A 26,879-nucleotide genomic window follows, 5' to 3' on the forward strand; every position below is an offset into this window, starting at 1 on the left:
TTCTTGATTCCAATATGCATTATTTCTCATAAATAATGAGAAATACCTGTGTTTTAAATCTTTCTAGATAAGATACTCCTAGTATTTTAAAATATAGCGATTATAATTCTATGCAATTTGTGATTTGTTGGACGAATATGAAGCTTCTCTCATCAACTGATAAAACAGTAGGTGGAATGTTTAAATTACTTAAGAAACACCTTTGAATTCCTAAAATACTTTTAAGGTAGGGTCATCTATTTATCTGCCAGTTATTAAGAATGATATCTACCCCCTAATGCTGATTTTCTGAAGACCTCATGGTACTACTGGTCTGGTTCTAGCTACTTCAAAATAACGAAACAAATCTTGTTAAAATAGTGTGTGACAGACTCACAAATTGACTATAGTTTTCCACAACTACTAATGCTTTCTTATAGATTTTCTATACCATTTATTATATGCTTGTTCACACAAAAGCTTTTTAAAACACTTTAAAATGTTTTTAAAATTATTTGTTACTTGGAAGACTATGCAAAAATTTATTTCTTATTTGTATCATTTATAATCAAGCTTCAGCTATGCTTCGTGATTATTGTCTTTACTCATAAGCTTGGAGTTTTTTTTAAAAAGTGATTTCTCTCTTTTCCCTTTTTGTGTAGATTGTGTACAACACAGAAATTACAAATACAGACTGTGTAATGGGTGGAATGCAACCAAGATCTATAACTTTCTCTTTGTGACTTTCACTATTTGCATTGCCAGGTCAGCAAAATTTTGCGGAGACTTTTCTGAGGGGCAATGGATGGAATTTGGGAATTCGCTGCAAGGCATGGCTTTCACCCCTGAAACGTGCCTCCATCTGTAGAGTAGTCCAACAGCACGCCTTCCTTCCGGCAGATGGGCCGATGGCAGGAGGTCATGTTGTTCTCACTACCGATGCGCCCCCAGTACTGCAGGAATCTGAATGCAAGCACAAATTAGCCATCAGAACAGATAGAACAAATTATCTACTCAAGCCCTGGATAACAACTTCTTTCATAGGTGTGTACTTGTTTGGGGGCCAGTTTGCTAGGTTGTGACAAAGATAACAAAAAATCGGCTTACTTTGCCCCTCTGAGGTCCAAATCTTGAGTAATAGCTTGTCTCACTGTGGATCCCCCAAAATAGAGTGCAGTGTCCTCTGCAAGAATCCCACACTCAGTACAAGTACTTCCACCTTCCAAGGACATCCATAAATCAGGCTTGATTTCTTCACTGTCAAAGCGTTCCTTCAGAAAAGTCTGGAAAAAAGTAAGTGGTATGTGTTTAAAAGTAAAAACTTCAAAGAATACTTATGGAATAATTAAGACAATACAAAGTTACATCTTGGACCTTAAAAAATTAGAGCTGATTTCAAATGCTTTTCTGAAAGATATTAAAAGAAACCCAACACGATACATCCACAATATTCTTGTCCATCATTTATTGACAATCATTTAAACTGCCTAAATAATGCTTAATTATTGGAATTTAAAATCTAGAAAGAATCTTAGAATAGAACAATTGTAAAGTTGAGTTTAGTAATACTGCTATTTGTAAAAACTTACTTAAGCATATATTCTCAAAATATTTATTTATATATTATGGAAAGTAATCGTGTAATTTATTATGATATTATGAAAACAGGAACAAAAATTTAAAAAAATTAAAGGAATAAGATAAGACAGATGTTTTAGCACTTCCCCCTGTCCCAGTATGCCCTGACTGATTGTCTTATTCTCCCTGGAAATATGTGCCCCTTCCACTCCCTGCACCTTGGAGACTGTTTTAGGAACCCAGGACCCTTCAGCCTCCAACACAGAACAAACTTAAAATGTCTATTTGGTTAGGCAGGGACATTTGAAACCAAACCTTTCTGCATGAAGTCAAAAGAAAACAATCTTGGAAGGCAATTTAAAGGACTTTTCACATGTTTGTCAGGGTCAAGATTCCAGATGATAGGGAGAAGAACTCAAAATCTAGAATAAAATATTTCCCCGGAGTCTCCAGTTTATCCTCTGACTAAAAAAGACCACCAACCAGGAATAGTCTATTTCCAAAACAGAATAGGTAAATAAAATATTAGGGTTCATTATGGCTAACTTTATGTTCAATTATTTCATTTCCTCATATCATAGTCAAGATCTTGATTTTCTATTCATTTTGTCCAGAGGACATTCTTTTTGCCCATAATACAGTTTTGCATTAGGTTGAAGCAGGTTTTTTTTTCACTTTCCTTTTTGTTTTTTTAGTGATAGAAATATGTCATGAAAACTATATGTCATAGTTGCAACTGTAGTAGCTGTTTACAGAAAAACTGTATACCTTTTCACGTCTTAGGTAGGTTGTCTATTTGCTATCTTATTATATGGTTCAGATGGTTTAGATAGACCGTCTTCAAATTTGGAACATAATCAACTCCACAGTTAAAGACATGTGGTCAACATGTTAGCCTTACCTTACCTCACTGATGTTAGCAAATAAGTGCAATTTATAACTGGAGGTTTATATGTGAGAACACAAGAGTCAGAAGACGTGCTTTGGTAATCATGTTAAACTCTCATTAGAAATATCTGATTCAGGGTTCATAATATAGATTTCTACAATTTCTTATTTCTTATCCAACTGAAGAATGCTAATGGAATTTAAATGTTCACAAAAGACTCTATATCAAAAAATTTATTTATTACCTGTGGCTACGTTTCTCATGTTATAATCTCATTTGATAACATACAAACTAACAGCTTCAGATACAAGTGAGCATTGTTCCAATTTTACGTTTTTAATCTATTAGTTCCAAAGTTGTTGAAGTATTGTAGAAAAAAATCACAGTTTTTTAAAAAATGTATTTATTTTTGGCTGCTTGGGTCTTAGTAGCATCTCACGGGCTTCTCTCTAATTGAAGTGCGTGAGCTTAGTAATTGTGGAGCACAGGCTTAGTTGCCCTGTGGCATGTGGGATCTTAGTTCCCTGACCAGGGATCAAAACTGCATCCCTTGCATTGGAAGGCATGTTCTTAACCACTGGACCACCAGGGAAGTCACAAAATGACAGGTTTTATTTACATTGTTTGTCACTTATACACTCAATTTCAATCATTTGTACTTTTTTTAACTTAGTCATTTTTCTGTTATTATAAGATAAATACAGTATATTTATTCACAGAAACAGAGTATATATATATATGGCAACAGTGTTGAGCAACTGTATTTACTTTGCATGTTGAATAATTATATAATAGCTAAAATTTCCAAGATTAATCTCTCTATTATCATTTAATACACAACCACATTTCAGCAGTCAACAAATCAGAACACTTTCTGAACAAAAATTCTGCTGTTTCTGCCTTTTGAAAACTTGTTTTTTGTGTGTGTGTGATAATGTATCAATATTATTTGGTTTATTTCATAACAACAACAGTACCCTCCTAATTTAAATAGTATATCTACTGAAAAAAGTGAATTAAGGAAGGTTTAATATTGACTTTAACAGTCTGCTCTATAAAACCCTCCAAAACAGAGTATGTTCTTTAATCCATACAGACTGGTTTATATTATTTAGTGGGTAAAACATACTAGCACTTGGTCCTAATATTCTTGTATTTAATAAACCCTATATATATATATTTGAGATTCTGTCCAAGGGATTTATTTCCTGGGAGCCCCAAAAAACATGGTTATAAATTATTAGTCTTACTCTTAAGTTGGCTCTTGATGCACGACCCGGAATGAGGATACATATTTTCTTCAGGGGCTTTAACTTTACCTTCAGAGTGTGAGACAAGTAGCAGTTTGGCCCAGAGTATCCCGGATCACAGATGCACTGTTCCTTTAAGCAATCTCCATGGCCTCTGCAGTTGTCCAAGCATTCAGGGCCCAGGTAGAAATTGTCAATTGCCCACTGCATATCTGAGTGCTTCTGGTAGAACCGAAACCTTACTGGACTATTGGCAACACAAGAGCAAAGGAGTGAAGAACAAAAGTTAACTTTATTCAGGTCCATATTCCTGCATGTACATTCAGTATTCAAGAGAGAAAACATTTAAACCATTCTGACAAGATGAAATGGGTTAATAAAAGATGTTTTTGGATCATCATTATCTTTCTATTTCTAGTAATGTAAATTTAAAGCCAGTTCAACTTACATTTTAAAATATGTGAGTAAACTTGTAAAACAAATGAAAATACAGTGGGACCTCTATGTCAAGCAAAAGGAACATTTTAAAACGCAAATCTGTAACTATTAAAAATCAACTTAAGAACTGGATTCCAGTGGCTGCAATGCAATTGAGATTCATTAACTGTATTTCTGAAATTGTACAGAAGGTAAATCACTCCTTTGACAGCACCTTGTCAGCATACACATGGCCTTCAGGTGGTTGGGAAACAGCAGCTTCTGAATCCCCTAATCAATATTCTCAGAGTAACTATGCTAATTAGAAAACAATTTTGAAGGGTTATATTAAAGGAAAATTTCCCTGAGATTTTAGTTTTATCATTGCTCTTCTCTGTCCTCTGGGGAAAATAGAAGTGTCATAATTAACCTTATATTAACATATTCCACCCTTTTTTGGTGGAAAGAGTTCAGAGTACATGAGGGAACATCCTGGGAAGATATAAACATTCTGTATCTTGCTTCTGGTGGTTACATGTATTATACAATGGGAAGAAATCATGAGGAGCAATCAAAATGTGTTCATTTTACTGACTGTAAATTATATACCTCATTATAAAAAAAGAGAGTGAGAACAAGAGGGGTAAATGAGGCAATGAGGGTATGGTGACTCTCCAGCACCCACGTCAGCCCAGATGAGTCATATGAAAATGATAATATAATTTCCCTAACTGTTGATGGAGTAAGGAATGGACATTCTTGAACTAATTTGTACCAGTGAGATGCAGAGAAGTACTTGCTCCAGCCTTGCTGGAAAGAAAAGCAACACTCTTTCTCTTCCATTGGACATAGGTAAGGATGCACTGTGCTCCAGCTTTCTGGGAGACATCTATGTTCACAAAGGAAACTAGTCTGAAGACTGTGTGTGAAATCCGTGTGTGGAGAGTGGAGCAAAGAATAAGAGTAAGAGAGTAAGAAATAATAATGTCCTTGAAGACACTGTTGACCTTGTCAACCAACCAATCCTAGAGTCCACTTACCTTTGGATTTTTTTCATTATACAGATAACATATCTCACTTTCAATTGAGCCAAATGTAATTTTAATTTGAATGGAATTTTCTGTTACCTGCAGCTGAAAGTATACTGATCGCTATCTAGCATGTTAACTGACTAAGCCTTTTAGATTTGTTCCAGAAAACTGTGAGTGATCATGCAATAAACAATCTCTATGCGACTTTTTTTGTCTTTTGTAAGTACCTTATTCAAAGGCTCTATGTGTTCTGGTCATATATCTTGAATCTGTTTCACAAAAAGTTCTTCATTTAGCCAGAAACTGTGACATATGGTAGAAGTATAACTATCATTTTCTTCAATGTATCTTTTCCCCTAATTTTACAGTTGAGGGGAATTTCTTTGTAATTGCCTAAATTAACTTATCCACATACTTTTCAGAAGTATTGGCTCACGACATACTTTTCAGAAGTATTGGCTCATGACTGTCTAGGCTAATTACTTTCCACTGCAGGTGCAGAACATAATACTTTGATAAGAAAAAAATGAAACCTATAAACTACGTTTATACAAATAGCATGGAGAGTTAGGATTTGTACAAGTATCAAGAGCATGATAAGTTAGGTTTTCTCTTGGCTCCATCTATCATGGATTGACAAGGGACCAATGTGGAAAGCACAATTTACAAGGTCCATAAGGTAACAAATACCTTTTCAACTGGCTCCAAGGCCATCACTATTGCTCAAATGGAACAGCCTGTCAGGGCCTATCTTGACAAGTCTGAGGATTACATCTTGAGGTCTTCTTAAATTAGTTCATCATGGAGGTCACTAATGAGTGAACTTTAGAGTTAGGGAGGAAGAGAGCATTTTACTGACAATTACACAGTACTTTCAGGCTGACCACAATGTCTAAATCCACTTCCGAATGCTTAGAACCAGGTTTTAATTTTCTACTTACTTTCCAACTAAGCTTTCAGGAAGTGGGTAGGTGATCCTTTTCCACCCTTTGGTTGGAAAGAATACAGATGGTTGAGAAACACTTCCAGAGCATTTTGCATCTGCAGGTAAGCATTGAGGAACCAGATAATTCCAGCTTACACCAAAGTCTGTAGAGTACTGAACATGAATTTGATTCTGGGTGACTTTTTCAGACACTTTACATCCAACAGAGATCTAGTAAACAGAGAGATGCAAGATTATTAAGGTGTTAAAACCATATTGCATGCTTCTGCTCTAAGGGCTGGGTAGTAAGAAAGCCGCTGATTATCTGACAGACACTGCAACACATCCGTTTCTTTTCAGGTTCCTTATTTGCTGTGTTCATGAATGGTGGAGTTGACATGGTTGCCCTAGGTGACAAATTATAGAAAGTGCCAAATATATTGTGTGGGGAGTTTGGAGAGAAGCTGAAAGCTGTGCTTCTGCAATAGCTGGCTGATTGCCTTGGAAGGCCTGGGCCTACTCTTACAAATTGTTATTTGTTGTGCTAATGGTCTGGCACTTCTGTTTGGCAGAATGCTCGACCAAGAAGGATTGCTAACAGCTTTACCAAGTTTACTGTTTTGTTATACAATTTATGACTCTCAATAAATCACTTTCAACTGCAAGTAAGATGCAGTGAAGTAATCACAGAGGGTACTTTTGATAAGACACAGCATTCTTTGTTGATGGAGACAGTCATAATGCAACATTTGTTGCTAATACAGTGGGAATGAATAAATTGGTTGACATAAGATCTTAGCTAAAATTGATGTTGGCATTAATGCTAATCATGCCTTTGTTTTCTGTAATTTTCTTTCTTCAGAAACACTGAAATGTTTTTATTAAAAAAGTAGATATAACCACAGTCTTCTCTTAAAGGAAAAGAATGCCTACATCATATAATGATTTAAACTCAGGGAATTGAAATCAGTTTTCTACATTTTATTATCAATATTTTTCTCTATTAAAATTTAATGTCAGAAGCACATTAAATCTTATTTAAGTTCATCTTAGGGCTTCCCTGGTAGCTCAGCCAGTAAAGAATCCACCTGTAATACAGGTGACCCCACTTCAATTCCTGGATCTGGAAGATCCCCTAGAGAAGGGATAGGCTGCCCATTCCAGTATTCTTGGACTTTCCTGGTGGCTCAGATGATAAAGAATCTGCCTGTAATGCTGGAGACCTGGGTTTGATCCCTGGGTTGGGAAGATCCCCTGGAGGAGGGCATGGCAACGCACTCCAGTATTCTTGTCTGGAGAATCCCCATGGACAGAGGAGCCTGGCAGGCTACAGTTCATGGGGTCGCAAAGAGATGGACACAACTGAGCGACTAAGCATAGCACACCGCACAAGTTCACCTTGAAATAGTTCAAAAATAAAATACTTTTAATCATTAAGTTATATATACTTGGGATGTATATTATCTTAATATTAAATTTTGTTAATAGTTTTCAATGTATGTATTAAGTCAATAAAAGATTGTATGATCATTGTCTCTACAATTTTTTTTTTCATTTCTATATTATTTGTATATGACTGTTTATATAGTTAAGGTCATGGGGCTTGTGATTTCTGTCACATCTCCTTTCAGCTCACCTATCTGGTCTGTAAAGAAGACAGATGGATCTTGAAGAATTACAGTGGACTGTGGTACACTGGGCTTCCTAGGTGGCCCTAGTGGCAGAGAACCCACCTAATGCAGGAGATATAAAAGATGCAGGTCTGATCCCTGGGTCGGGAAGGTCACCTGGAGAAGGAGGGATACATGGCAGCCCACTCCAGTATTCTTGTCTGGAGAAGCCCACGGACAGAGGAGCCTGGCGGGCTACAGTCCATGGAGTAGAGTCGGACGTGACTGAAGTGACTTAGCACACACACATGGTTAAGGTCATAACATTTTCACCTTGAATTGCATGATCCAGCCTTCAGTGGGGGTCAGGTCGTGGGTCACCGCATATACTTCTCTTCCATCATGACTGCCACAAATCATGACACCATCAGGGGAGTCACAGAATCTTTCTACTGTACAATCATCATGGAATAGCCAGTGCTCATTTACTTAAAAAAAGAAAAGCAAAAATTTTAATGACAGATTTATGACAAACATACTTTAAAGCAAATATTCACTTTAGGTAAGATCGATAATTATTTTAAGTAGTAATCTCTCTTATTACCTACCATCTACAGATAAAACACCAATATAACCACATCATTTTAGGAACATACATACTGAGAGACTGAGATATATCAAGTGTCCAATACTAGTTTGTTTTTCATTTGTAACACATACATTCTTTTTTTTTCTAAACTAGTGAAGTCTACATTTAGGAAAAAAGAATGCATTTTATGTGTTACAAATGAAAAACAAAGGGAAATGTACATCTATTTGCTTTCCTGACAGGTGTTTAACTTTTTAGGCCAAATCTAAAGAAAGAGGAAGATTTTCAGTAACATGATAGAGAAGTGAGTCAGCTATTTATACTCAAATTTTGGTAGTGTCTCCTGTGCAATGAAGGCAATGGCACCCCACTCCAGTACTCTTGCTTGGAAAATCCCATGGACAGAGGAGCCTGGTAGGCTGCACAGAGTCGGACACGACCAGGCGACTTCACTTTCACTTTTCACTTTGCATTGGAGAGGGAAATGGCAACCCACTCCAGTGTTCTTGCCTGGAGAATCCCAGGGATGGGGGCGCCTGGTGGGCTGCCGTCTATGGGGTTGCACAGAGTCGGACATGACTGAAGTGACTTAGCAGCGGCAGCCTGTGCAATGAAAAAAATTGTAATAGCTAAACTCTTATAACCAGAGAGTAGAATAGTGGAAGGGGAAAAGGGGACTTGTCAGTCAAATGGCACAAAGTTTCAGTAATGCAAGGTGAATAAGTTCTGGAAATCTATCGTACAACATGGGGGCTATAGTTAACAATTCTGTATTGCGTAGTTAAAAATTTACTAAGAGAGATCTTAATGTTAAGTGTGCTTACCATAATGGAAAAATCAATATTAAAAAAGAGGAGAGCAGGAGGAAAGTTTCGGAGATGACTGATAAATTTATGACCTTTATTGTGGTGATCGTCTCATAGGTGTATACATAAATCCAAATTCATCAAGTTGTAAACATTAAATACCTACAGATTTTTGTACATCAATTATACCTCAGTAAGTGATTTTTAAAAAAGCTTCTAAGAGTCTAACGAAAATTTAAGCAGCAAGATTATGACTTGATCAGTGCAGAGTAATCCTATTGTGCCGCTCTCTCAAACACACATGCACATAGACATACATGCACACCACACATTCATGTCCCTCACAATTTGCTTTCTCTTTTGGAAGGGGTGCTTTAACTTCATGATTTTATCCCAGAAAGGTTAGAAATTAAACATATCTATACATTTCATCTAATTCATGATACACTTTGATTTTACAGGCCCAGCTTTTCTCTGGCAGTTTCCTAGTTAGCTCCAGCATTCACAGTGGAGATGGACAGGTACAAGTGGAAGCCTGGGTTACTGTGCAAAGAGTTGTATGGCTTCATAAGAGAAGAGACCAAACAATTTAATTGGAATCCAGCTTTCACCAGTATTGTGTTCTTTTGATTTTGTCTGAACTTAACATATGCCTGTAGAACAAGCATTTTCATCTCCAGGAGTCAAATGGCTACCATAATGCCATTATCTGTTAGTTTTCACTCCATTGGATTTGGAGTTACGTTTAGTCCTACAGCAGAGGTATAGGACTCCAGAATCAAAAGGCACAGAAATCTGAATTCCAATAACAATATCCTGAGTTTATTCTCCGGTAAATATTTTATTATATGCTACAACACTGTGATCCTGAAAAAGGGCTTACATTAATCAACTAACACTGATCTCTGCTGCAGTGTTATAAACTACTTCTGTAAGTAGATATTACACTTTCTAGGAGCACTGTCTTTGCAAGACAAGCATGAGTTTAAACGTACATCATAAATTAGTCTAAAATAAAAATCAGTATTTTCAGTATCTGAAAAAACATGTATTTGTTTTATTCATATAGAAGTTGCACTTAAATTATTCTCTGATCATAAACTCACTTATGTAAATCATTACACAGGGAAAACAAATGAGTAATTTAGCAAAGTTCCAAATCAGATTTATGTTAAGTCTACTCAATAATCTTCTTGAAAGAGACTACTTGATAGTGGTGAAGAACATTTCAAGCTTTTTCCATTTAAAAGGGTGATTTTCATTAAATGTTTGCAATTATACCATTGTCCATGTGAAATACTAATCAATGAATTAATAAGAATAATTAATCTAAATATTCAATGTTAAGATGATAAAATTATAATGGAATACTCTATAGCTATTAAAATTATATTTTCAAAGAAACTTAAGGACAAGAGGAAATGATAAGGATTTAATTCTAAATAAAACAAGCAGGCTACAAAATACAAATAAGACTATAATTTAGTTTAAAATATGATTATATAAAGGCACAGAAAAAGACTCTAAAAAAATAACAAAATATTGATGTTGGTTATCCTCCGGGTGATTTTCATCTTCATGATTTTCTGTATTTTCTTAATTTCACACTTTGAACATGTATTGCTTTTACATTAAAACATTAATAATTAAGTATTTTAAGTTACTAAAATTCCCCACATTTCAACTGTCTTCAGCATCGATTTCATTCCTCTGGAAGGTTCTTATCAGTCTCATTACTGTAAAATACATCCAGATCCTTCTTTCTACGTAAGATTCTAGCACAGAGTTGGGTATGGCGTAGTCTCACTGTCTGATGAATCTATAGTGGTATAGTCTTATCTATTCCATAAGACTTGCTGTATTGATACAATACATGTAATTAAACATTACTACTTTACCTGAAGATACCACTTCAGGTTTTATGCAGTATAACTAAGTGTGTGGCATCACAAAGTCACATACTTAATATAATACACCACTTTAAAAAAGGGACCAGAATAATGTGATGAGATGAAAACAAGGCATTAAAAGTAAGAATAGCATGGAGAACTCCTTGAGAGTACACCAGGACCACTGCAATACTCCTATTAAGAATGAAGAGTAAAAGCATGACCCTGGATATTTCTGAAACATGAAATGCCATCACAAATGCAGGTACAGCTAAACAAAATCCTTGTCCTTGGAGAGTAAAACAAACATCCAAAAAATGCTGGCTTTCTAACCAAAATAAAAAACAAGAAATGTAGAAACAAAAATTTTCTCAGAGAAAATTACCCTATTAGTAAAACTACAGAATGCTATTTATTAAAGCAAGCTTGCTGGCTTGAAAGAAAGAAAAGGTTTCGTTACAATGTAAAACCAGGAAGTTTGAGAGAGGAAAAGGGGACACTCTTTTCACTGTTTCTGTAACCACTTGAGAATGTATAAAAGGTTCCACATTCCATTTTTTGGAAAAGACTCAAGTGGATTTTCATTTAACATCAATGAAAATTTACCTGCAGTTTTGTCCTCCATAAACATGTCGAAAGCAATTCTCCCCACAGGGCCGGCATCTGCAGGCGAGCGTTCGTGCTGGGGCACCGGGGCACTGCTGAAGGTGTCCAGCATGACGGTCCTCTGGTCGGCAGAGCCCGAGATGAGGACGTTGTCAATGGCCCAGTCGTTCTGGTCCAGGCCGTCGTGTCTTGGCTGCCACCAGCGGAAGCGAGTAGCAATCTCTTTAGCATCAGGAGGGAGAAGGATATTCACAAATCTGAAGAATAAATGATGGTGAGGGTGGGGAAAAGTTGTGTCAAATGTCTCATGGGAGAAAAGGATGTGCATCCAGACATAAGACATTACACATCACATAGGAGATGAGGAGAGGACTTTAGCTAAAATAATTTTTAAAAACCATGATAAATTGCCTTTATTTTATGGTCTTGTGTGTATGTACTAAGTCGCTTTGGTGGTGTCTGACTCTGTGACCCCATGAACCGTAGCCTGCCAGGCTTCTCTGCCCATGGGATTCTCCAGGCAAGAATACTGGAGTGGGTTGCCATGCCGTTCTGCAAGGGATCTTCCCAACCCAGGGATCAAACATGCATCTCTTACATAAATATTGGTTTATGTCTACCAAAGTGTATATACCCTATGCCTCCTGATCTGAAGGAGGCCTAGGCAAACAGAAAACTGCAGGGTTCACCCTGGAGGCACAATGGTAAAGAATCCACCTGGTTAATGCAGGAGATGCAGGAGACGGCAGCAAAGTCTCATCTTTTTAATCCATGCCAGTCTAACTCCATTTACAGTCCAAGGCTGCCTCTTAGTATTAGCACTACAGGACAGGGCCAACAAGCAGCAGTTCATCCTGGGAAGAACCCTTAAGCTAAGAGCTTAAAAATGACCCTTTGGTTTTCATCTTTCACACTGAAGAGGTTTAGTTATTTTAGTTTTGCTTACACAGTATCTCCTTGTTGATTCTTTTACCCCCTTTTCTCTCTTTACGTCTTCCTTGAAGTATAATGACCAGAACACTAGGTAGTATTCTAGATGGGGATCAGTCAAAATCTATTCAAGGCTACAATGTTGTTAGTTGAATTTCTAGTACTTGGAATTTAAATACATTTTTTTAGATCATGTCCATCATTTTGATATCCTTTGGGTTACAACAGCTCAATGGAGCGTAGTCTTAGGGAAGGAAAGTATAGACTGTAAATCTTAGACCCTCACCTGTGTAGTAACTGGCAGTTTGGAGACTATGAGTCTTTAGGTAAATAATCTTTTTCGAAGCTCATTTTCTCATGCATTTCAGTTTTGAAGCTCACGTGTGCCCTTCTCTTTCCTCTTTTTTTTTGTATGCTCACCTTGTAAGATATTTTTATAATTTTTATCCACTAAATTGGCATGTTTAATTAACATTTTAGAAAGTGTTAGTAATATCAGAAATCTATCCATTCCTGGAAGGACACACAATCACACAGCTTTACCCAGAGCAATGACTTTCTTCTCATTTTTCTTTCCTGAAAAATCCTTGACCACATTTTAAAAACCTTTGGAGTGGAAGTTTATCTAAGGCTGCTGAAAGTGTAAATAAATTATGACCACTGTTCCTACCTTGGTGAATTTGTTTCTTCTTCAGAGAACTAAAGTGGACTGGACAGTTATGCTTTTACCCTACAGAAACATAAGTTCCTTCTCTCTGTATATAAGTGTTCAGAAGCTCGTACGTGAGACACACTATAACCTTCTTCATAAACAGTTTACTTGGCTCATCTACCATCTTCTAGTAATAGGCGAGCACAGTTTTTTTGCACTATTACAATGTGTACCACTTAGTTTCATTTGTAATCCTTTATTGGTGTCCAACTTTAATGCATGTGCAGGATTTAAAATGTTTGTTTATGGCAGAGACTGCTGGCATTTCCTCAATTGCCATATTCCCATTCTCCCTTCATGTTAGGAACCCATCTTTTAGTGAGGCAAATAGTCAGCCAGAATACAGACAACATGTCCAGACTCCCTTGCATCTGGGTGTGTCTGTGCGACAAAGTTCTGGCTATTGGAATGCGAAAGGAAGTGTAGGCAAGTGTTAGGAAGTGTCTTTAAAGACAGACAGCACACCGCTCTTGCCCCATCCCTTTGCTTGCGAGCTGGAATGTGTGTTCTTTTGAACCATGAGATGTAGGTCAAGTGTAGAGTGTGGCAGAAGTACCAGCTAGCAGGAATCTGGGTCTCTAGTCCTGGTGAAGCCACTGCAGCAGCTCTGGGCAGCTTCCTTTTGGATCTAACTTATATTAAGAGAAGGGAAAAAAAACTTCCAAGTTATTTGAGGTTTTCTGTAATTCACAGCTAAACCTGTTCTTGACTGATACATTGAATTTCAATGATCATTTATAAGATTCTGATTACTTTCATTTCACCTAATTTTTAGCTAGTATCTGGCTTGCCATGCAGTGAGGGATTATCTATGTTTCTCATTTTATTCTGTCTCTTATTTGGGCCACAATCATTCCATCTCTCCCTTCTCTTCCCATCCCCTCTTTCCTCCAACCTTCTCTCTTTCTCTCCTTTCTCATCCTTCTCTTCCATATTCTTCTCCTCCTCCTACTTTATTAAATGTTCTTTTCTTTTTTACTAACCTTTTGGCTTTTCTAATTGGTCACATTGTATTTTTGTCCTTCAAGAATATATTCTTAAAAATGACACATACACTGTGTTTATTCAGGATTTTTCAGTAAGAAATTTAAAAATAGACTCTAGGCTTCTTAAGGATATTTACATTTTATTGTGTTTATTTTGGAGAAGGCAATGTGTTTATTTTCTAGCCTTCAAGTTCCTAAAATGGAGTGAACACTAGGTGAACAAACAAACTGGTTTTTGGTCTTTTTTTTTTACAAACTGGTTTTTTGTTTCCATTTTCCCAAAATGTTGTTGAACTTAATTATACATTCATTAATATATATGGTTTTTTGTAGTGAGTCTATTCATTACTGGCACTGTGATTGTGTATTCATCTATCTGAAAATTTACAAACTAGTTGTTGAAATAAAAAAACCCAAACCAGTTGTTTATCCAGCTCAGAAACCTTATCCTCATGTTTGTCTCAGAGGCATCATCTAGTGGTGAGTGTGGTTCAGGTCTTCCTGTGGTCCCTGTGACAGATTGCTGGCAGGTCTTATCAAGTAATGTTGCTCAACGTACTAGTTATTAGAGATAAAACAGAATACAAACCCAGGTTTACTGTACTGGTCATAGAAGATTTCCATTAGTAGGTTCCAGGTAATGCCTCCATTGACAGAGTATTCTAAAAGAACACCTTGGTTACGGTTGTTTGGTGTGATCAGGCACCCATACATGAAGTAAAACTGGATAAACTCAGCATTCGTGAGGTTTAGATCCATGGTGACCAATAGCCGACTGCAGCCCTAAGAAGCAGAAAGCAACAATACGGTGATAAGGAATCGTCATGACAGGTTCCAGGTGTTCTCTGGCTTCCATCCTTTCTTTTGCAGCTCACACAGTACTGCAATAATGATTTTCTTATCATTTCTCCTACTATATTAGCTTCTAGTATGGCCTCTAGCACACAGTAGGTACATAGCAAACATATGCTAAATTTTGAAATTTTAGTACTAGAACTTACAAAGGGCAATGTATTCTAAGGAGATTCTCTTTTGTTTTTTCTAAGCAATAGGAGAGCTGGAATTAAAGTAACTATTCTATATTTTTCTTAAACTATTTCTAGTTATTTATAGGTATCTGTTAGATTTTTTAAAAGGCATTGGCTATTAACAAAATAGTGCATTGAGATGACTATTTTAATATGAAATTGTAAAATGATGTCCAAAAATACAACTATAATTAGCAATACTAGTTGTAAGCTTTTTAAACTTTTACAGTTGATTTTAATCTTTTCTATATTAATTCATTAACATAGATAAGTAGTTGTTTCTTATTAATAGGTGAAACTATGAGGAAAACTAGGTATCAGAGTTCCATCTAAGTTAATACTAAAGAAGAAACAGTATTGTGAACATTGCATTCTTAAACACTGTTGATGATTATAAAATTTTGTATGCTGTATGTTCTGTTGCTACTCTTGGGTTAAAATACTAGTACACTTCACTGGCACAAATGCAAACTCTGAGGTAGGGTGTGGTAGGGAAACAAATAACTGACAGTGAATTTGCAATTTTTAAAAATTAAATTTACCTATGAAAGGTTTTAATCATACTACTGGAGAAATTCTACTTTTAAACAAGTCATCTTTGGCAGCAGTGCAGAATGATTATAAAATTTCTCAAAGCAATTTTCTAACATTGCTGCTGTCATTCACAAAATAATCTGCTATAAATACAAATGTCTAAAAATTACTAACAGTTATTCTTGCTTGGGTAAGTTATATGAGGGATTAATTATTGTTAATAAATTCAGGGAACACCAAAGTTCATTTTCTACATTTGTGGCTCCTTAAATCCCAAATCTGTTGCAAGCTCAGGAATTTTCAATTAGAACATCATCCAGATGGAAGACATTGTGCAAGCTCTCTATCCCAGGGTGGAAATTTATTTAAATCCTTTTTTTTTTTAATGTGTACTTAAATATACCTGTACTGACACCACCTTGCATAATTAAATTGTCCAAACTGATTTGTGACAGGAAAATGTTGACAATGATAAGCATTTTCTGATTTGTAGAAAGTTGTGAGTTCACATCAGGTTTGTGCATTTAGAGTTTCTAACTCTGCATCTTGATTTGTTGATTAAACTTCAAAAGAGAGTCAGTTTTGGGAGGGGGAGGAACTCAGAGAAAGCAGAAATGAATAAACAGCAACCAAACACTGACCCCACTGAAATGAAGAGCCATTCCTGAAGCCACAGCTCCACACACAGTACTTAATTTCCCTCCATTCACAGTCAGCCAGTTCTGGTTAGATGGGGCCCGATTGAAGTTGTCTTTGAGTTGAGTTGGAAGAGAGGTCTCAGGCTCATCACAGTACAGGCCACCCCACTGCTCATCACAACTGGGAGTGGAGAAAGAGAAAAGAAAAGTCAGCATCAAACACAGGTCCTGCAAGTGTGCTCTCAAATTAATGAGGCCAACTCCTTTTCCTAGTCCAAGATGATGAAAGATTAGTTATCTTCATAGAGTTTGCCGTAATTCAGTTGCTCTCCTTAACAGTGCTTTAGATTAGAAATAAGGAGTGAATTAACTACCTCTAGGCTTTCCTAAATTAGTGACTTGGGCTTATAGGCGGAAAGAAAGAAGCAACCTGAAAGAATTCACTAAAGCCCAGTCCCTAGATGACACAGCTCTGGATGGCTGATAAGCAATTGCAGATACCAAACTAACCTGGTTGGTCCTAATAATTTATGAAATCAGTCTTTTTAACAGAGACTTTGGGCCAATCAGGAATTCAAGAGGCCAGGTTCTAAATAGCAAAGGGCACTTCGGATAGCAACTGCCATCTTTGACCACAGGACTGAATTCTCTGTTCAATGTGGGAAGAAATATGAATATAGGACTGGGAAGCTCTGGAGTCACAGAGGTCATGGTTGATATGGGCTAGAATCATTAATCAAAAGAAAGACTTCCCAGGTGTGCAGAGATTAATGGAGAAGGGAAATGTGAATTCTTTATCAGGATCTTCATTCATACTACCCCATCTAACAGTAGAGTCTTTGAAAATAAAGCCACAGAGTCCGTAGTACACAACACACACACACACACACACACACACACACTCTTTAGATCCTTCCAAAGATGCTAAGGCTCTATGAGAGTAAAATCCCAGGTCTCTCCATGAAATATAACTGGCAAATTGATCAGGTATTTATATACTTTCTTATGCAAATAACACAGGAATACCATTCAAACCACAAGTAATGCACATCATTACATATACAGTCAGACCTAAGTGAGAAAAATACTTATGATGTATTATTTTCAGTTAGAACATGCTGAACTCTTGAACCTCCTTTAATATTTTTCTCAAGGCTCAGGTGTATCACAAAAACACAGAAGAAAATAAAACACAGTCAATTATAACTCAGCCTTCTCCTTAAAAGAAAGCTATTGTTCAGTTCCTAATCTCTAACCAAGAATGAAGATTCAATAGCCATAAACTTCATAGTTAGCTCAGTGTCAGATTTCAGGAAAAATATATAACTTAAGGCAGTTTGGGAGTGATTCAAAAATCAGTTTCGGAAAAATTCGGCTGGAATGTGAGTCAGGGACTTTCTACAGAAGAAAGAAAAAAACCTACTTACACACAATTTCCTTGGATGCACCTTCCATGGCCACTGCACATATCTATGCAGCCATCCCCGATATAGACGTTATCTATTGCCCACGTCTGTTGCTTGTCAAAGGGAGCTGGCTGATGCCAACGGAAACGAGTGGCTTGGGACCTTTGAAGAGAAATAAAATTATAATGAAGGATGTGGTGGAGAAAAGAACGTGTCCTGGTATGTTTAAACAAGTGCATGGAGGAGTGTAACACAAATGTATGTAACACACTTGCCTACGTTCTGAAAGTGTTGGTAATGGCAGTGTTCTTTGCCCAACTTTGATTAATAAAAGCAAGCCAGACTGAACTGCAATAGCTTGAGAATACATTTTGGGTCAATGATATTTCTGAGCCTTGTAAAAACAGATTAAAACAGAAACTAAAATTAATGCTAAAACCAGTAGCCTCAGGGAGCCAGTGAGCCCCGAATTTTGGGTGGAAACCACTGTGAAGGGACACCAGGTCTGCTGCTAACATATTTGCATTTTAGGAAAAGATGTTTGTCCTTAAGCAGCCACAGCCCTCTGCATTTGACTTGGGGAGAGGGTTTCAACTCCCCCATGCTACCTAAGGTCAGATGCTCTTGTGCAGGGGCACACTGATAGGCCTCACATGACATTTCGGAGGAATTCTCACAATTTTGAGAGCCTTAGGAAGACAGTGGGGGTGTAAGTCAGAAGGATCAATGAAACCCTAGATAACTAGACAGACAAAAGAGAGGGGAGTAAGACCAGACTTACTTTATAATGATTTAAATGCAATATAAATAAAACCTAAACAGAGATTCTCCCACTACATAAGCAGAAATTTATTTGCTCACTTGCATAGCTTGGGAGGAGTGTCTTGTTCAGAAACACAAATAAACTTATGTGTTTAGAGACACTAGATGGCAGTAAAATCCAAACAATGCCTGAGGCTCAGGTGAGCTTGAACATTCAAAGAGCATGGGGGAAATAATTATCCAAAGCAACTTTTGTTTCACGGATTCATATATTTTTGTCATTAAGATATGTTAACCACGTGACTGAAAGATATCTGTTTTAGGCAGGACCAAATAGCAAATAACAAGAATTTAAAATTTTCTAGTTGAACTCATATATATTAAATTTGGGCTTTCCAGGTGGTGCTAGAGATAAAGAACCTGCCTGACAATATAGGAGACTCAAGAGACATGGGTTCGATCCCTGGTTAGGAAAGATCCCCTGTAGAAGGGCATGGCAACCCACTCCACTATTCTTACCTGGAGAATCCCCATGAACAGAGGAGCCTGGAAGACTTCAGTCCATGGGGTCACATAGAGTTGGACATGACTGAGCAACTTAGCACATATTAAGTTTAGAAAATAGAAAAGAAACAGAACTCAAATCTTCACTCTGAAAATAAATCATTCAGTTTGATATTTCTTTACTGAGCACCTACGCACTCATTTCTTCAAAACCTGTTTCGCCAGCTCCCATCTGTTCCTCTCAGCAGAGAAAAGTCGACCTAAAGCCCTGCTGTCACTTCTTATTGCATTTAACTTCAACTGCAAGCTCCTCCTTGGTCCACGAGGCTCTGCCTGAGCTGAGCCCCCTCCTAAACCCCCTTAGCCGCTCTACTTAATTCTGGAGCCTTGCTCATCCTCTCAGCTCACAAGGCTCCCCAAACTCTTGCCTCCCTTCCGCCAGCATGGTTTTCTTTTGTCTCTGCCTGGTTAACTCTTGTATCCTTTAAGTCTTAAAGAAAAGGTCAGGGCCTCATAGAGAAATATTCTTTCAGAGCCCTTTAAAAATTACATTTCTTCCATAGCAAAAAGTTCTTTTCCTTTCATAGTATTTATAACAATTGTAGTGATATAGTTATTTGCCATACAGTCAAAGGTCCATATAGTTAAAGCTATGGTTTTTCCAGTAGTCATGTATGGATGTGAGAGTTGGACCACAAAGAAGGCTGAGAGCCGAGGAATTTGATGCTTTCAAACTGTGGTGTTGTAGAAGACTCTTGAGAGTCCCTTGGACTGCTAGGAGATCAAACCAGTCAATTCTAAAGGAAATCAACCCTGAATACTCATGGAAGGACTGATGCTGAACTGAAGTTCCAATACTTTGGCCACCTGATGTGAAGAGCCAACTCATTGGAAAAGACCCTGAAGCTGGGAAAGATAGAAGGTGGGAGGAGAAGGGGATGACAGAGGACTAGATAGTTGGATGGCATCACTGACTCAACGAACAAGAGTTTGAGCAAGCTCTGGGAGTTGGTGATGGACAGGGAAGCCTGACGTGCTGCAGTCCATGGGGTCGCAATGAGTCGGACACGCTAAAGTGACTGAACAGCAACATTCCATTGTGTGTGTGTGTGTGTATACCATATCTTGTTTATCCATTCATCTGTCAAGGGGCATTTAGTTTGCTTCCGTGTCTTGGTTATTGTAATAGTGCTACATTGGGGTTTGTGTATCTTTCTGAGTTAGAGTTTTCATCTTTTCCAGATATATGCCCAGAAGTACGATAGCTGGATGATACGGTATCTCTATTTTTAGTTTTTTAAGGCATCTCCAAACTGTTTTCCATAGTGGCTGTACCAGTTTACATTCCTACTAAGCGTGTAGGAGGGTCACTTATCTCCACACCCTCTTCAGTATTTATTATTTGTAGACATGATGATGGACATTTTACCTAGCCCATCACCTTTTATCATAGCTCTTCTCACTTTTTATTAAAAGTGCCTACTTATGCATTATTTCCTCTGTTGGATTGTTTTCCTTATTTATCAGTTTATTGTTGGTAACTCTTATAGATGGGGCTTCATACACTTTTACTGAGAGAATGTTAAACTGGTAGCAATAAAGGTGAAAATTCGAAATAGAAGAAGTCTTGAGAGTAGATGGGCAGGAACTGGGGGTCAGTGGTGGAGGGGGCAGTGATTTGATGACTGCCAAAGTGAGGGAGATCTTCCTAAGAGTAAGGAGATGGCAGAGCTGCGTAGCATGTGGTGGTTTTCTGATCACTCACTGGCTGTGCTGATCACAATCCAGGTAGCCACTTAACAGACTTACAGAAGATTTAAGAGCCAAATGCACTGTTTGGGTTGATAGTTTTCATGGGGACTTCTGATCATGACACTTTCAGTTTGTACCATTTTGCAGGATTCCACAGAAAAGGAAACAGTAGGATACTATGCATAGAATGTGTGAAAATCAGAGTTGGCCAATGAAAGTCAAGATAAATAAGGGCTCAGACGGTAAAGCGTCTGCCTACAATGTGGGAGACTGGGGTTCAGTCCCTGGGTTGGGAAGATCTCTTGGAGAAGGAAATAGCAACCCACTCCAGTATTCTTGCCTGGAAAATCCCATGGATGGAGGAGCCTGGTAGACTACAGTCCATGGGGTCACAAAGAGTCAGACACGACTGAGCGACTTCACTTTCACTTTATATTCTGGTCCTAGTAAATTCTATGCTCATGGTGAGTAAATTAATACATGTAAAAAGGTGGTTAAATTAGATGATTTCTAGGGCCCCCATCTCAAATGTGATGATTTTATATTCTTAGAAATAACTGTATCTACCCCATAAAATGGGTACATACACTGTCCAATATAGTCTTATAAGAAAAGGCAACACTTTCACTAAGGGATGAATTGGAAGGTAAGTCGAAAATGAAATCTGAAAGTTGAACTTCCAGAACTTCTTATTGTCTTGTCACTATGTAAAGGGGCCAAATCACTTATGGTTACATGCTGACACTTCCCTGTCCATAAAACTAGGAAAATGCTACTTTCCACCTCACAGTGGTGTTGTGGACATTAATTAGTTCATGTTTATCAAGACCTGAAAGTGTCTTGGTGAAGCCCCTTGGCAGGTGTCATCATTTATCCTGAAGTTTCCCTATAATGATAGCCACCATCGGCTGCTGCTTCTTGGAGTTGTGGAGAAAATGGCCCTGGAGCAGATTTCTCCTTTTGCCACATCCTTGAAAGGCCTCTCCTTGCATCTTTTCTGAATTTATATTATTTCCTCTCCATTTACATCACATAGTAAGTGCTTCATAAGTGTTGCATAATAATTAAACATCCATTGCTAAGCAGTTAAAATGTGATTGTCAGTAGCATGGTTTCCATCATTGCTCTTCCAAGGAAACTTTTCCCACACTGTCTACACACCTTATAATGAATTTTGATAATTATTTCAGAGTCTTTTATATCTGCTCTTTTCTTCAAAATGGTTATGTCTGCTTATGAAGTCCTGATGAGACTTCACCATCATCATGAAAAAAGTTCTTTGATAGAAACAATACATAATTTTTAATATGCTTTCTCACTCTTCCCTGATGTGTTCTTTACTCTCAGAGATACATAAAATATTTGAGACTAGAAAATATAGCCAATCCTCCAATTCTACTAATGATGATGTTAAAGCCCAGTGCCCTAAGTCATACTGATTTACTCAGAAAACCGAGACAAGGGAAGGATCTATCGGTTCATTATTACTCTGTATTCTCAATAAGCAAACTCTTCAAAACTCTATCTCAACCTGCACAAATAGTCCTATTCCTACCATTATCCCTAGAATAGAACAGTTTTTTATTTGTGGACAGCTGTGCCTGCCTATTGCTGCTGTATGTACACACAAGTCTATCCTGACTTCTGCTATTCAGTGTCAGAGTTGAAACCTTTGGCACTCTGAGATTGAGTTAGAGGCTCTACAGTGTCTGTCTCATTTCAAAATGTGTCCCATATTTGCCTTGCTAGACAAGACCTTTTCTTTCTGTTGGGCATAAAATTTCCTCCATGACCCTATTTCTCTGTGTTAGACAAAAGTGGAGAAAACTCCAAAGAAGATACATAAATGGCTGATAAATGCATGAAAAGATGTGAAACATTAGTCATTGTGTGCTCAGGAGCTTAAGTAATGTCCAGCTCTTTGCAACCCTATGGATTGTAGCCCTCCAGGCTCCTCTGTCCATGGGGATTCTCCAGGCAAGAATACTGGAGTGGGTCGCTATGCCCTCCTCCAGGGAATCTTCCCTACTCAGGGAATAAACCGGTGTGTCTCTTATGTCTCCTGCATTGGCAGGTGGGTTCTTTACCAGTAGTGTCACCTGCCAAATGCAAATTCAAACCACAGTGAGATATAACTCCCTGAAGCTTATATCTCATGCCTCCTTTCTAGAGCCTACTTGTATCTGTAGGTCATGGGCTGTGATGGTTCAGTTGAGGCTTAGCTGAGCCGACCCCAGCTTCTACCCAGGTGTACACCTATGAGTGGATTTACTAGTTCATATGGTAACTCTGTATTCAATATTTTGAGTTGAATAGTCATCCTATGATGACTATGATAAAAAGATGGAAGTAACAAGTGTTGGCAAGGATGTGAAGAAATGTGAACCCTCATGTGTTCCTCCTAGATGTTGTGGGAAAACAGGTTGTCAGTTTCTCAAAATGTTGAATACAGAGTTATCATATGATCCAGTAATTCCACTCATAGGTGTACACCTGGGAAGAAGCATGGGTCAGCTCAACTCAGCCTCAACTGAACCATCACAGCCCATGACCAACAGGTACAAGTAGGCTCTAGAAAGGAGGCATGAACTTTGGTACAAGTGGTGTGAATGAATTACCTATGAAGGGCTCTAAAGGTGTGTGCCACGTCACAGGGTGCACAAAGACTCTGCTCTGGGGGAGACTCTGATGAAAAAGACACTTAACTATGAACATAAGAAGGAAGTCAAGCACACTTTGGGGTGGCAAGGAGAGGGTGACTCTTAGAAACTGTTTTGTACAATTGTCTCATTTCACAGGTGTGAGGACTGCCAGTCAAGGAGGGAGTATACTATACTATATTATACTATAAGCACGTGTGAGTGCCAAGTCACTTCAGAGTTGTGTCCGACTCTTTGTGTTCCTATGGAGTGTAGCCCACCAGGCTCCTCTGCCCATGGGATTTCCCAAGCAAGACTAGAGTTGGTTGCCATTTCCTCCTCCAGGGGATCTTCCCCACCCAAGGACTGAACCATGTTTCCTGCGGCTTCTATGCTGGTAGGTAGATTCTTTATCACTGAGCCACCTAGGGATCCTGGACCATCCTTCAGATATGAGAAAGCTCCTACAACTTGCAAAATAACTTCATGGAGAATGACATACATTTGTTGAAACAATTAAAATCCATTTATAGCATACATACAGAGCACATAGCCATACAGCATACAGCCAAAGCTCAGATTCTCAGATACAACTTCGGCAGCAGATCTGACAAGTGATAAAACTTAGAGGGAATTCAAAATTTTTGAAAATAGCTTTGCTCTCTGTAGTAGTGGGATGGAAATAGATTTGATTTGTCTTAACCTAAGTATATTAAAAAGCAGAGATATTACTTTGCCAACAAAGGTCCATCTAGTCAAGGCTATGGTTTTTCCAATGGTCATGTATGGATGTGAGAGCTGGACTGTGAAGAAAGCTGAGTGTCGAAAAATTGATGCTTTTGAACTGTGGTATTGGAGAAGACTCTTGAGAGTCCCTTGGACTGCAAGGAGATCCAACCTGTCCATCCTCAAGGAGATCAGTCCTGGGTATTCATTGGAAGGACTGATGCTGAAGTTGAAACTCCAATACTTTGGCCATCTCATGTGAAGAGTTGACTCATTGGAAAAGACCCTGATGCTAGGAGGCATTGGGAGCAGGAGGAGGAGGGGACGACAGAGGATGAGATGGCTGGATGGCATCACCGACTCGATGGACATGAGTTTGAGTAAACTCCAGGAGTTGGTGATGGACAGGGAGGCCTGGCGTGCTGCGATTCATGGGGTCGCAAAGAATTGGACACGACTGAGTGACTGAACTGAACTGAACTGAATGCCCAATGAAACCACAATTGCAGAAAAATAACCAATCTAATCACATGGACCACAGCCTTGTCTAACTCAATGAAACTAGCCATGTTGTATAGGGCCACCCAAGACGAACAGATCATGGTGGAGAGTTCTGACAAAATGTGGTCCACTGGAGAAGGGAATGGCAAACCACTTCAGTAATTTTGCCTTGAGAACCCCATGAACAGTATGAAAAGGTAAAAAGATAGGACACTGAAAGATGAACTCCTCAGGTCAGTAGGTGACCAATATGCTATTGGAGATCAGCAGAGAAATAACTCCAGAAAGAATGAAGAGACGGAGCCAAAGCAAAAACAACACCCAGTTGTGGATGTGACTGGTGATAGAAGCAAGGTGTGATGCTGTAAAGAGCAGTATTGCATAGGAACCTGGAATGTTAGGTCCATGAATCAAGGCAAATTGGAAGTGGTCAAACAGGAGATGGCAAGAGTGAATGTTGACATTTTAGGAATCAGAGAACTAAAATGGACTGGAATGGGTGAATTTAACTCAGATGACCATTATATCTACTACTGTGGGCAAGAATCCCTGAGAAGAAATGGAGTAGCTATCATAGTCAACAAAAGAGTCTGAAATGCAGTACTTGGATGCAATCTCAAAAACGACAGAATGATCTCTGTTCATTTCCAAGGCAAACCATTCAATATCACGGTAATCCAAGTCTATGCCCTGACCAGTAACGCTGAAGAAGCTGAAGTTGAACAGTTTTACAAAGACCTACAAGACCTTTTAGAACTAAAACTCAAAAAAGATGTCCTTTTCATTATAGGGGACTGGAATGTAAAAGTAGGAAGTCAAGAAACACCTGGAGTAACAGGCAAATTTGGCAAATTTGGAGTACAGAATTAAGCAGGGCGAAGGCTAATAGAGTTTTGCTAAGAGAAAGCACTGGTCATAGCAAACACCCTCTTCCAACAACACAAGAGAAGACTCTACACATGGACATCACCAAATGGCCAACACCGAAATCAGACTGATTATATTCTTTGCAGCCAAAGATGGAGAAGCTCTATACAGTCAGCAAAAACAAGATTGGGAGCTGACTGTGGTTCAGATCATGAACTCCTCATTGCCAAATTCAGACTTAAATTGAAGAAAGTAGGGAAAATCACTAGACCATTCAGGTATGACCTAAATCAAATCCCTTATGATAATACAGTGGAAGTGAGAAATAGATTTAAGGGACTAGATCTGATAGACAGAGTGCCTGATGAACTATGGACGGAGGTTCATGACATTGTATAGGAGACAGGGATCAAGACCATCCCCAAGAAAAAGAAATGCAAAAAAGCAAAATGGCTGTCTGAGGAGGCCTTACAAATAGCTGTGAAAAGAAGAGAAGCCAAAAGCAAAGGGGAAAAGGAAAGATATGCTCATCTGAATGCAGAGTTCCAAAGAATAGCAAGGAGAGATAAGAAAGCCTTCCTCAACGATCAATACAAAGAAATAGAGGAAAACAATAGAATGGGAAAGACTAGAGATCTCAAGAAAATTAGAGATACCAAGGGAATATTTCATGCAAAGATGGGTACAATAAAGGACAGAAATGGTATGAACATAACAGAAGCACAAGATATTAACAAGAGGTGGCAAGAACACACAGAAGAAGTATACAAAAAAGATCTTCACAACCCAGATATTCACAATGGTGTGATCACTCACCTAGAGCCAGACATTCTGGAATGTGAAGTCAAGTGGGCCTTAGCAAATATCACTAAGAACAAATTTACTGGAGGTGATGGAATTCCAGTTGAGTTATTTCAAATCCTAAAAGACGATGCTGTGAAAGTGCTGTACTTAATATGCCAGCAAATCTGGAAAACTCAGCAGTGGCCACAGGACTGGAAAAGGTAAGTTTTCATTCCAATCCCAAAGAAAGGCAATGCCAAAGAATGCTCAAATTACTGCACAATTGCACTCATCTCACATGCTAGTAAAGTAATGCTAAAATTCTCCAAGCCAAGCTTCAGCAACACGTGTACCGTGAACTTTCAGACGTTCAAGCTGGTTTTATAAAAGGCAGAGGAACCAGAGATCAAATTGCCAACATCCCTGGATCACCGAAAAAGCAAGAGAGTTCCAGAAAAACATCTATTTCTGCTTTATTGACTATGCTAAAGCCTTTGACTGTGTGGATCACAATAAACTACGGAAAATTCTGAAAGAGATGG

General features: G+C 38.2%; 1 protein-coding gene across 1 annotated transcript in view; it reads right to left on the reverse strand.

Moving 5' to 3' along the window:
• RELN (reelin) overlaps positions 1 to 26,879 on the reverse strand; it is a 530,384-nt gene that overhangs the window by 22,505 nt on the left and 481,000 nt on the right. The window contains exons 47-55 of the mRNA XM_065939296.1: positions 17,825 to 17,965; positions 16,401 to 16,578; positions 14,787 to 14,980; positions 11,570 to 11,826; positions 8,013 to 8,167; positions 6,086 to 6,300; positions 3,766 to 3,943; positions 1,087 to 1,262; positions 836 to 942 (exon numbers count right to left, since the gene is read on the reverse strand). Coding sequence (XP_065795368.1) covers positions 836 to 942; positions 1,087 to 1,262; positions 3,766 to 3,943; positions 6,086 to 6,300; positions 8,013 to 8,167; positions 11,570 to 11,826; positions 14,787 to 14,980; positions 16,401 to 16,578; positions 17,825 to 17,965 — 1,601 coding nt within the window. The remainder of the gene's footprint in view (positions 1 to 835; positions 943 to 1,086; positions 1,263 to 3,765; positions 3,944 to 6,085; positions 6,301 to 8,012; positions 8,168 to 11,569; positions 11,827 to 14,786; positions 14,981 to 16,400; positions 16,579 to 17,824; positions 17,966 to 26,879) is intronic.

This window comes from Muntiacus reevesi, chromosome 6 (genome assembly GCF_963930625.1).
Source record: "Muntiacus reevesi chromosome 6, mMunRee1.1, whole genome shotgun sequence".
NCBI lineage: Eukaryota > Metazoa > Chordata > Mammalia > Artiodactyla > Cervidae > Muntiacus > Muntiacus reevesi.